The sequence below is a fragment of the Passer domesticus genome, chromosome 2, assembly GCF_036417665.1.
Source record: "Passer domesticus isolate bPasDom1 chromosome 2, bPasDom1.hap1, whole genome shotgun sequence".
NCBI classification, from domain to species: Eukaryota; Metazoa; Chordata; class Aves; order Passeriformes; family Passeridae; genus Passer; species Passer domesticus.
In genome coordinates, this window is record NC_087475.1 from 40,789,249 (window position 1) to 40,801,180 (window position 11,932).

The 11,932-nt window shown below is 39.4% G+C and overlaps 1 protein-coding gene across 7 annotated transcripts in view; it reads left to right on the forward strand.

The window, feature by feature from the left end:
* Positions 1 to 10,475, forward strand: part of SLC15A1 (solute carrier family 15 member 1) — a 43,800-nt gene extending 33,325 nt beyond the window's left edge. For all 7 annotated transcript variants that reach the window (XM_064408391.1, XM_064408396.1, XM_064408395.1 and 4 more), the window contains 12 exons: positions 894 to 938; positions 1,040 to 1,069; positions 1,191 to 1,279; positions 3,212 to 3,293; positions 4,053 to 4,178; positions 5,487 to 5,636; positions 6,063 to 6,112; positions 6,742 to 6,852; positions 6,997 to 7,093; positions 7,545 to 7,691; positions 8,594 to 8,701; positions 9,656 to 10,475. In XM_064408391.1, the coding sequence (XP_064264461.1) occupies positions 894 to 938; positions 1,040 to 1,069; positions 1,191 to 1,279; positions 3,212 to 3,293; positions 4,053 to 4,178; positions 5,487 to 5,636; positions 6,063 to 6,112; positions 6,742 to 6,852; positions 6,997 to 7,093; positions 7,545 to 7,691; positions 8,594 to 8,701; positions 9,656 to 9,844 (1,224 nt within the window). In that variant the 3' untranslated portion in view covers positions 9,845 to 10,475. The remainder of the gene's footprint in view (positions 1 to 893; positions 939 to 1,039; positions 1,070 to 1,190; positions 1,280 to 3,211; positions 3,294 to 4,052; positions 4,179 to 5,486; positions 5,637 to 6,062; positions 6,113 to 6,741; positions 6,853 to 6,996; positions 7,094 to 7,544; positions 7,692 to 8,593; positions 8,702 to 9,655) is intronic.
* Positions 10,476 to 11,932: the final 1,457 nt, after the last annotated feature.

The following is an 11,932-nucleotide window of genomic DNA, read 5'->3' on the forward strand; positions in this document are numbered from 1 at the left end:
TGCTCAATCACTCATACCCTGTTATAAATACCTTACACCTTCAAGCAGAAATATAAGCCTCTAATTCCCATTTACTTGGTGGACTGGGTGTTCAAGACTCACAAAAGCATCATTCATAGTTAAGTACTGAAGTATGAATTTAGGAAGATGCTTGAGAGAACTGGGGGTGAAAGCCTTATCCAAGTCAGATGGGAGGAAGTTTAGTCCAGACTCCCCATATCCTACAGCTTCAGTCCAGTGCCTGTGAGCTGTAGCTGCCAGTGTGACCTGTTGCAATTGGAGCTGTGAATTTCTGCTAGGAAATTCAGAGCTCAGGACTCATTCCATGGGTAATATCTCGGGCAGTACTGTGTCGTGGGTGGTTGAGGGATCTTGTCACAGATGCAGTAGTAGCGTTCTTGTCTCATCCTGGGCTCAGGCCTGAAGTCTGACCTGCTTGTCCCAGCCACAGGCAGATTTCTGGGGCAGAGGGCTCCAGGCAGCTCAGGCCCTGGCTTGTCCTCTGGCTCTGGGCTGTGGGAAGGAAGGATGGGTGTATGGGATGTGCGGGCTGCTGGGCCTCAGGCTGGTGGCAAATGGGCCCGGGGTGGCTCCTGTGCCCAGCACACGGCAGTGCCCTACACAGGATGGTCCTTCCCTCTCTCCAGCTGATTTCTGCACTAAGTTATTTTTTGCTGTGTTTCACAAAACAAGTCAGTGGAGTGGAATGGGCCATGAGGCTCACTTTGTTCAAAGGTTTGCATTGCAGAGTGAGAATACTCCCATAGCAAGCTAGCTTTACTTTTTCTTGTATTGCATGTCTTTTCCAATACTTGACTTAGAAAAAAAAATTCAAAAGGAACTTTAGAACACTGATTTACTGTGACACCTAATTTTTTCTTCTCTTTTTAAAGGGGTCAAGATGGACACTGCAAGCCACAGCAATGAATGGGGATTTTGTAGGTTACTTTTTATATAATTTTTTCTTTAATTAACACTTTTCAGACCCATGTTATTGTTGTCATAATATTAAAAAAATATTTCTATTTTTCTTCACCAGGGTTTTCAAATTCAACCAGACCAAATGCAGGTACGTTAATTTTCTATCTGCCAATTTCAAGTGCCTCTGAAAGATTGTATACATATTGCCCTTACTTATAAAAAGCACTTTGAGAAATACTTAACTGTTCTCTCATGTTCATCTTCCCCAGATTGTGAATCCAATCCTGATTGTTGTAATGGTCCCAGTTGTAAATTCTGTGGTTTATCCTTTAATCAAGAAATGCAAGCTGAATTTTACGTAAGTTGATGTAATTATCTGATTTCAACAGAGGCTCATTTTAGTTGTTTCTTCAACTGGCTCTTCCAGCCCTAAAGTAAAAAGAGCAAGCATTCAGCTAAGGATGAAAGAAAAGTGTATTAAAAATATTAAAAAAACCCAGAATACTGCAAATGTTATGTAGAGGTGTCATAGATTAGAAGAGGAGAATCTAAGAGAAGAGGAACAATGTTTTTCAGTTAAGGACAAAATCTTTTGATTGCAGGAGAGATGATCTTGATTGTTTTCCATATCCCTTATGTCTACCCCCTCTCTCTTCTGAAGAAAAGGAGGTAAAAATACAAGATACATCCTCAGCATTTGTCATGTTTTGGGCTAAAAAACAACTGAGGCACAGGACATTTCCTCTTCAGTCTCAGCTGGGAGTCTGGTTTACTGAATCCTTCTAGGTGGAGCTTTGGGGACATTGCACATTGTTTTTCAATGTTGGTAATGAAGTTGCAAGAGTGCTTGGAGAGGCAGGAGAGAATACAGTTCTTCAAATAATTTTCAGTGAGCTAAGGTGCACTGCTGTTATTCCATATAGCTGGTAAAAATCTGGGGTGTGTGCTGTGTTGGGATCACTGCCATTCATTTGTGGATATTCTGCACTGGATAAATGACATATATACTCTCTCTCTATATATATATATACTCTAAATCTATCTTTATAGCTTAACTGCATGCCAGTAGATGTCTCCTAATTTAACAAATTTCTCTGACCGTTTTTGTTCAATTTTATTTAAACACGGCACTATGGAGACAAGTTGTCACTCTGTTTTTAACAAAGGCATATCTTCTTGCCTGTTTCTTGTTTTACAGCTAACAACTGTGTTGGATTGGGTTTTTTCTTCCTGCAAAACAGATTTTTTTCAGGAACCTAATAATCATGGTCAATGTTTGAGCCTAACAGATGCAGAGTAACAGGTTATTAGGATACTGCAGGAAAAATGCATTTCCTGACAGTGTAACTACGAATTGAGCGGTTCCCAGCTCAGCAGAACACTTTCTGTAATAACATCAGCCCTCCTGTCTTGGTTTGAAAAGACAGGAGTCTGTGAAGGAAGGCAAAAAGCCTTCTGTGAAATGGAAAAGGTAAACCCCCTCCTTCCGAATTATCACAATTTCAGAATTAAAAGGGCTCTCAGGCAAAGATATGGGAATGGGAATAACAGTTTTTTTACTAGGAAGGAAAAAAAAAAAACAACTAAATAACAATGTAATTTAACACAAGCAAAAAAAACACTGGCAGAGTGAGAAAAACCTGACACCCTGAGAAGTCAGGGTGTTGATAATAGTCCAGCCAGATGGTGGCCGCTCCTCCTGGAGCGGCGATCTGCAGAAGGGTGTAGATCCTTTCTGAAAACGCGGCAAAGGAGCAGCTGGGCCTTGGTTCCTGATTCCTCTGAGAAATCCAGCGAAGAAGGCTGTCTGTGGTCTCAGAAATGCTTGTTTTATGGTGGCAGGGATGCTTGGCTCCTCCCTCTGGGTGGAGCATCTCCCAATGGGATGATGTAACTAATCTTACCAGCCACAGTGAGTAATTCAATAGCCCATCAGCAGGAGATTATCTTCCTGGCAGTGTCATTGTTCTTGAAAGAGATAAGAAAAACTGCCCAACCCCCAACAGATGGCAAAAAAAGAATACATGCCTATTTTACAGGCCAGGACACCATATAGCCCATTAGCAGGAGATTATCTTCCTGGCAGTGTCATTGTTCTTGAAAGAGATAAGAAAAACTGCCCAACCCCCAACAGATGGCAAAATAGAATACATGCCTACTTTGCAAGCCAGGACACCTCCAAATGGTGATAATGTGCCATTTGAGTTTCCCAGGGTGGAAAGAAAAACCAAGCAGCTGAAGCTTTGAATTGGCACTTCTCTTAAATCTCACGTGTCTTTTGTTGTACCAGGCCCCTGAAGAAGATGACTGTGGGGATGTTCCTTGGCTCTATGGCTTTTGTTGCTGCTGCCCTTGTGCAAGTGCAAATAGATGTAAGTTCAGCCACATGCAAGTATTTACAATTAATATTTAGCTGTTAATTCGGGGGGAAAAAAAAGTGTGTTTAAGAGGAAATTGAACCAAGACTTCTAAATTTGCAGCCAATGATATAAACATAGAAGCAGAGGGAGAGGAAATTTATTGCAATACTGTTGTTAGCACAGTAAAATTAACAAACAACAAACACCATTCTGCAAAATATCACACTGCAGTTAATACAAATCATGCATGAAAGGCACCCTCAATCTCTAAACTGAGACTAAAAGCTGGAAACCAGACACTTGCTCGGCCTACCAGAGTGCAGCTTTGTATGTTTCACCTCTTCTGAGATTTAGACTGGAGGTTGAAGTGTGATAGTCTGGGAAGCATCATCACAGCAGGAGCAAGGATGACACTTGTTGAAGGAAGGATTTGTCTCCCCTAACCTTCCTTGCCCCAAGGGGAGGTGCCATGCCTGAACCCAATGAATCTTTCCCCTGTAGCTGGGATGTTGGCAACACCTCTGGGTGGTGATCCATTGCATCCCAAGATCTGAGCAGCTGTCTGGCTGTGTCTGTTGTGGATGAGAGACTTCTTTCCTAAGGCAACTTGTGAGACTAGTAACAAAACCTGATTCCAGTCTCCTCTGTCAGACAGTCACAGACCAGCAGGCAAATGCTAATTTTCAACATGAAATAATAAAGATTACAGTAATTATAGTAACTTTTCCAAGTGACTTAGGGCACTGATTTTACTTTTTTTCTGTACTATAGAGGAGCAATCCAGTTTTCCCTGCAGCTGGGCAAGCTCAAATTAAATTAATAAATCTGGGTGCTGTTCCTGCAACAGTTCAATTCCAGCCTCAACTTCAGACTGTGAATCTAACACCTAAGGAAGAGGTAAGTAAGGGCAGATGTGCAATATTAAAAAATAATTAAAATTAATTATGCTAAAAAATGTAATGGAGTAAGTCAGAGTCATTCTTAACTAATGGTTCAAAATTGATTATTTTCTAGGACATTTTTACTCCAATAATTTTAATGAGTTCTCTTTTTTTTTTTTGTATTGTGGAATGAATTGTTAATGAAAACACAGCAATTGAAGAAATAGTAGCTATGTTAATATTTGAAGTATTACTACTTTGTTCTGACAAGAATAGGTTTTTTTCCAATAAACTTTCATAAACTTAAGTGACTTGGAACTAGATGAAAATTTCACTCTTGTTAAAAAGGTTCCATTTCCTAAAAGTAGCCCCATCCTGCAGTAAATGTCCATTCAGCTCCCATGAGCTGCTGCTATTACTGTGAGGAATGACCTCAACAGGGAGCTGCTTCTGTGGCCACACCACACATTAGGCTTCATGTTTTGCTGCCAGAGAACTTTTTCAGGTTCTAGTACAGCACAGCATTGGTGGCTCTACTGACAGCAAAATGTGGTGGCTCTGATGGATGTTTTTGATAAGGGATCTTAGAAAGTGTGTTCTCTGGTAGCCTGCAGTTCTCTTTCCCTTGAAGAGGAGAGATCTTACTCCAACCTCCTCCAAATTTGCCTCATAGGAGCAGCGTTGTGAGGAGAAGATAAGGGCACCCAAACTGTATACTGTCAGGGAATTGATGTACCATGGTACATACCTGAAAATGAAAGGTATAGAATGCTCTATTCCCTATTACAGACACTTTATCATCCAGATGTGGATTATAAAGGGCTTTTGATAATCCTATAAAACAAAGGGCCTATTTTAGTGTGGTACTAACATGTTTACTAATGGTTTAAGTATGTTATGTTGAATAAATGTGTTTTGAATATTTAAAACATATCATTACTGCTTTTTGGAAAATATAGCATCACATCTTATGCTAGTGCTTCTTCTGTGGCTGAATAGAATTTTTCTTGGTGGTTATGGTAAGCCTGATTTATCTGGAGAAAGAAACAGGAAATCAGAAGAGCTATTCCATAGTGCTTGTGGGGAGCTCATGTAACTTTGAACTTGTGTAACCAATTAAAGTAATAAAAAATAATGATCAAATGGAATTAATGCTTTATGTAGAAAACAAATCAAAAATGAAAGTTAGGTGATGTTCATGATCTCTGACACTTCAGAAATAACATCTGTAAACTTCTGACTTTCCCAAGAGCCCTCAACATTCCCTCAAAAGTGTAGACAAATATGCAGTTGCACAGAAATCCATTGCAACTTGTCTTTGTAGACTGGCTACATGACATTTGAGACTTCTAAGCTGCAATCATTAGACATAATTTCTGCAAATCAAAATAAAACTGAGCATTTGGAGCTGCAGGAGGGACAGCGCTACACTTTGGCATTTAAATGGGTTCCAATGGACATCAATTATACTTGGGTAAGTCTGCTTATTTCTGAAGATATAAATCAATGTTCTGACAGCCATCTGTGTGGAGTGTGTGAAGCTGAGAGGACAAGCTTTGGATAAATTTTTTCCATTATCTTGTTTTCTGTCTCTCCTTATCTCTGCTGTACCTAGTAAGTCCTAGTAGGACTGGTCAGCTGCAGAGAGTACACCAGGATGTCCTTTAGAAAAAAAAAATTACCAATGTCTTATGTACCTTGACAACTACACTTTCACCAAGACTTAGGTGTGCAGTCATACAGTGTTTTCTAGTAGATGTGTGTGCTAGTAGGAACCTAAAGTGGAAGGTCTGGAGTCTTGCTCTGAAGCCTCTGTTAATTCCCTCTGCTGTGTAATAGTGCATGTTTAAGCTGTTCTCTGATGCCAATGATATATTTTCATGATGGTCTCTTCCACCAGATAGAGGACAATGTCACATCAAAACCAACAGATGGAAGAAGTCTTGTCAGGTAGAGTTTTCTTGGTGTCTACATTTTGACAGTAGTGTGACTCTTCAATCTTGGGTCTTTGGGTAGCCTCTTCTTGTTGAAGTAAAGTTTTCTGTACTGTAGGAACTCACATCTTGCTGGACACAGCACTTAATGTTTTAGGGGATGGGATAACATCTGAGTCCTGATTAACTTGAATTATCTTGCACACCTGCTTTGGGTGTAATTTAGCTAAAATTGGAAGTGTATGCTTTGTTCCACTGCCTAGATTTTTTATTGCACAAATGGCATGTATTACATATCTATACCTTGTTTTTAATTTTGCATTAGAGGTATCCAAGATTACCTCTCCCCTCTCTGCTTTTCTTTTGCATCTCCCACTTCAGATGGATTACCTACTGGTTGTAGTAGTGGCTTGTTTTTGATGTTCTCCTAAGGCTGATGGGAGTGTAACTGGCTTTTTGTATTAGCTACATTTCTAGGAGATTAAGAGTTTTTTTCCAGAATGTTAATAGAATGTTTTAAAAAAAAGGTATTAAATGGGAAGACTTGATACTTGTTGTGCTGCCAATATATAATTAAAAGTAAAACATGTATTCTTTGACTTCTGCTTGTTTTGTGTAGTATTTAATCACTCTTCCATTTTAAAGGTTCATAAACAATTTCAGTTTTACTGTCAATGTTACTATGGATGACATGGTTTTTGGAGAACTGGATCCTCTTTCTGTCACTAATTACACCGTCATTCCAAATCCAGGCTGGTAAGCATTTTCCTTTATCCTAATTTAATCTCCTAGGCCTACCTGTCCTTGGGAAAAGGGCTCAGAGCTTTTTTAAATATGTGATGCACACAATTGACTATACCTATGGTCTGAACTGTGGGTTTTGGGTTTTTTCTTTTTCAGGTCATATACAATTAGGGCTTCAACGCCTCAATACACTTGTACAGTTGGTTCAAAGGAATTTGGATATGGTGGTGTCTATACCATTTCACTTGATGATGTGAGTTGCCACTGCTGTTGGATGGACAATATAGAATTCCTTTCCATGTTGATACTTCAATTAAAAAAACACTTGTAGAATTATTCCTCTTGTCTTTAATCCTTAAATTTCCTCTGGTCTACCGTATATAAGTGTATATGATAGAATTCTGGTATCCTAAACAGGACAATAAGCCATTATTAACTATAAAGATAATTATGGTTATGATAATACATAATCCAAGAATTCATGATCACCATTAATGGCCTTAAACCTTTAGCCCTGTTAAGACACTACGGATTTGCATGAAGTGGGCTGTAAAAAAGCTATACTTTATAACTAGGTATGCAGTGCTTCATGTGCAATATTTGTTATTTACTCTGAACTTTCTGTATGATTATAGAACTTCTTAGAATGCCTTAACTGTGCACACTCATTATTACTGTTTCTAACATGCTGTTTTAATTTCCAGTGTGTTGAAAAGAAACTTATCATTACACACTTTGAAGATATTGCACCAAATACAGTCCATATGGCTTGGCAGATCCCTCAGTATTTTCTTCTTACATGTGCAGAAGTGCTGTTCTCTGTCACTGGGCTGGAGTTTTCATACTCACAGGTAGGTATACTTTTTCCTGAGCTAAGAATCTTGGTGCGAGTTAAGATTTTCTATGATGTATTGTTTTTAAGTGGTGGTTCTGTGCTGCTGCTTTGATCCCTATGTCCCTCACAGCTCCTAGAAGGACTGTACAGGCTGATGCAAGTTGGCCCTCTTTCAAATAGGATTTGGTGTTTTCCATGAAGCTATGCTGAGTTATATCATTTGAAGACTTGACTACCAGTCCTCAAATTTCCTTCCCCCATGTAACTATGACAACTGACAACTATCCATTGAAAATAAGTGCAACTGTACTGCTGCAATAAAACCAAACTGGAGAGGTCTCAAATATAAAATGAGGAAGTAGTGGCACTTCATCTCCACAGCATTTACACCATACAGCCTTTTCATTGGCCTTTTATTAGTTATACGCTTTTAGTGTATACACTTTAATTTATTAGTTATACACTTTTAATTCCTTTGTCTTCTAACTCCACTTTAGTAGCTGTGTGTATTTCTTCTCTTAAGTCTGAATCTAGAAACTGCAGTGATGGAAATGTTGTCAGCTGTGATTTGCTAGGTGATACACTGAATTTCTTCATGTCATGTCTGCCATGTGTTCCTGAGATGTAAAATTACACCTGTGCACCTGTTATTTACTTGGTGTCTGTAAGTAAAAAGTGTTATAGTTAGTGTGCTTGTGGTCTCTTGCTCCTCAAAGCCTTCTCCAGACCTGTTTAGCTCTCTAGCAATTTTTTATGTCAAAAAATAAATTTAAAAAAAGCCCCAACCACCACCAAAACCTAGTAAACCATGACATCCTCTTCCCCCCAGAGAAACAGTGTTTATTATAAGGTAAAGATTACAGTAAATGCATCAGAAAATAAATTCTACCACCCAAACTTAAATGTGTGTCTCCACAGGCCCCGTCTAACATGAAGTCAGTGCTGCAGGCAGGATGGCTGCTGACTGTGGCTGTTGGTAACATAATTGTCCTTATTGTGGCTGGGGTATCTGCAATCCAACAGCAGGTAAGCATGCAAGCAGTAGGTGTGCTATTATATTACACTGGGAGAAAGCAGTTCCAATCCAGTAGGAAATGATGGCAGATAAATAGTTTTCTGCAAAGATTTCTACTTACCTATTACTTAACTCTTGTTGGCAGGGTCCTTTGCTTGCAAGCAGCAGTTTCTAGCATCTCTGCAGTAAATTTCTTCTCATGGTATAGAAAGTCTGTGAACTTTTGAGCTGAAATTCTGCGTAAATGGTATAAAACCTACCAAAGTTCTGTTAATTGCTAATGAGCCTTCACCTGCATACCACAGCCTTGCCACATCCCTTCTTCTGGCTTCATTGTTTTCAAACCTCATTATATGTGGCATAAAAACTACGTCTGTCCTGGTGAAGAGCAGTTGTAGAAGATTTTCTGTTTATTAGTGGTCCTCTGTAATGAATTAAAATGGATATCTGAGAGAGGGAAGAGCTTGTCTCTGAAACTGGCAGTCGCCAGTTTAAGTTAATTAAATCAGAAAGAGCATGAAACAATGATTTTGAGGCTTTTCAGGTACAGTTTCTGATCTCTGCCCATGTTTGTGGTCACTAATTCAGCTGTGAAAATCTTTAAGTGGAAGCAGAATCAGTGCCCACCTGGTTTAGAGATCTGACCAAAAAGAAGGGGCTGAGTTTCCTTCTCAGTCTTTCATTCAGTTCTCAGTTCCTCCAGGAAAAGGATGTTGCAGAATTTTTCAGCATTCACAGAATTTTTATCTTTTTAGTGAAGATAGAAATGCTGGAAGAGCCTCAATTCTGGGTTGCTTTAATACGTATTATATGCTTAATTAATACTTAGTCCTGTAAGCCATATTATACTTGTTATGTACACTCAGTTTCACATTTTGAGTTTCCTTCCTGAAGATACTAAAATAGTGTAATACTGAAATAAATATTGGTGGATAAATTCTGCTCTTTTTTTTTCTTCTTTGCAGTGGGCAGAGTATGTGCTGTTTGCTGCCCTGCTGTTGGTAGTTTGCATCATTTTTGCTATCATGGCTTCTTTTTATACCTATATTGATCCCAATGAGATTGAAGCTCAGTTCAGCAAGGAAGAAAAGGAAGAAGACAAGAAGGATCAAGACAGCAATGAAAAGAAAACTGAAACTGATTCTCGACTGTAAAAGCTGTATTCAAGGAGTGTTTGTAAATCATGGAATCGAGGAAATCCCACTCATTCTCCTGCAGTCAGAGGAATCAGGGTATCAGTAATAACACCTCTGGTTTACATGCCTTGTGGAAGACATTAAGCAAAACTGGTTTAACTTAAAGTGCAGCCTCTCTAGGGAAGCAACAGGAAAATATTGTTCTCTCTTGTACTGAATGTGGTGTCCTGAAGAAACTCCAGCAGAAGTTGCACTCTTAATGTACCTCAATCTTATATAAATATTATAGCATTATAATATTGAAATTAGACTTGGAAGTTTTGGACCCTTTGAAAAGATGTATTTTTATACTGTACTTCAATTTTATATTGTGAAAGAAACAAGACTTTTTCAAGGAACAGCAATTGAAGCCAAGCTCTCTGCCTGATCTCTAGCATCACTGTTACTTGAAAACAGCAGGTCACACGTGCCTTAAATTCTTTTGTACTTCCTTATAGATAATGGGAGCAAAGCTCTGGCAGTGATCAGATTAAAATGTTGTCCGTGTTCCAAGTGGCAGTAACTTGGATGTGCACTGTAATATAATGCTTTATCTGCCTGTTAACTACCCATTTAACTCCTGTTATGTCTTTAGTTAATATTAGAAGTGCCCACTCAGGTAAAATGATAACAGCAAATGACCTTTGGAACAAGCAAGAGCAATAAAACTTATATAAAAACAAAATAAGGAAAGTGTTTTAAGAACATGGCTTACAGTTGTATGGTAACAAAACTCAATACCACCTCCGTGGTGCCCTGATCTACACTCTCCATCACTTAAAGCTAATGGATCAGTGCTGCTCTTCTCTATTTGAATATACCAGAACAGTTGTCAAATTTATGCTAGGGGAGATGAAATTTTGCTGCTTAACAGGACCTGGCTCCCGTAGTCCTGAGCTCCATGTAATGGAGTGCCAGGGGTCTGCATGTTGTTTTGGTAATTCTCCTTCTTTAGGGTCTACATCCTTCACTTTTCCAGCACCTTGGGCTCACTGGCCCCTCCAGTAGCCTGCCCAGACTTTCAGCTGCTTTCTCACCTGCCTTCCAATACTCTTATCCTATTTTACAGCAATTCCATTTTGGTGTTGGCAAGTGATGGCACAGACATCCACATTCAAGCCATGGCTGTTCTGCTCACACTGCAGGTCCATGGGTCCCTGTGCTCGCTGTTCCCACTGCAGCTGCTGCACCTAGGCCTCCATGTGCACTGAGAATAGAGTTCCTCACCCATGGAGACAGTTTCAAATGGAGTTTGAAAAGGCAAGTGCAAGGCACTCTTTGCTTGTGTCAGAGATAGTCCTGTTACCCCCGAGGCAGCAATCCCCTCTGGGTCTCTCGGGTCATCTGGGGAGAGCCTTTCCCATGGATTTATGATACTGCATGTTCCCCAGCCAATGGAACTGAGGGTCTACTGTAACAGCCACAGGAGCAACTGGCTCCCTGCCATCCTCTGAGGATTTAAGGGAATTTTATACCAGCTTTATTTATGGCCAACTAGCCGGCTTTTCCTCTACCACGCAAGTTAAGCAAAATAAATTATCTCCTAACTGTATCCAATAGAGTAGCATCTTCTGCCTACTACTCTACCCATGCCAGGTGAATTGTTTGTCATTTTAACACTACCTACTTTTTCCTTTGGAATACAGGTCATGTGTCTAGTTTTTATACCATAAAAGCTAAAACCATAAGCTTTTGTATTTTAGTGCTTTAGTAAACCCACTGTTTTCTACAACACGATGGATGTTGTTAATGTTTAGAAAGCCAATAATACTGTAAAATTAGATAGGGAACCTTTCTGATGAGGTGAAAGTGACCTGTAAGGTAGAATGGAGACAGTTGTGTGTGACAAGATTTTAATCTCATTTTCAACAGGGACTTTAATTACTTAAGTTAAAATATCTCTGTGCCTAGCCAGGTAGTTCCTTGTCAGCATTGCTGTGACTGTTTTTAGAAGCTGTGTGTGGAGAATCGGTCTTTGGGCTGAAATGGAATGTTTTCAGTTCCTTAGTTTTAAGCATTGAAGATGTACAGTTAACCTCTAAATGTGACAGTGTTGAGTTTAGCATG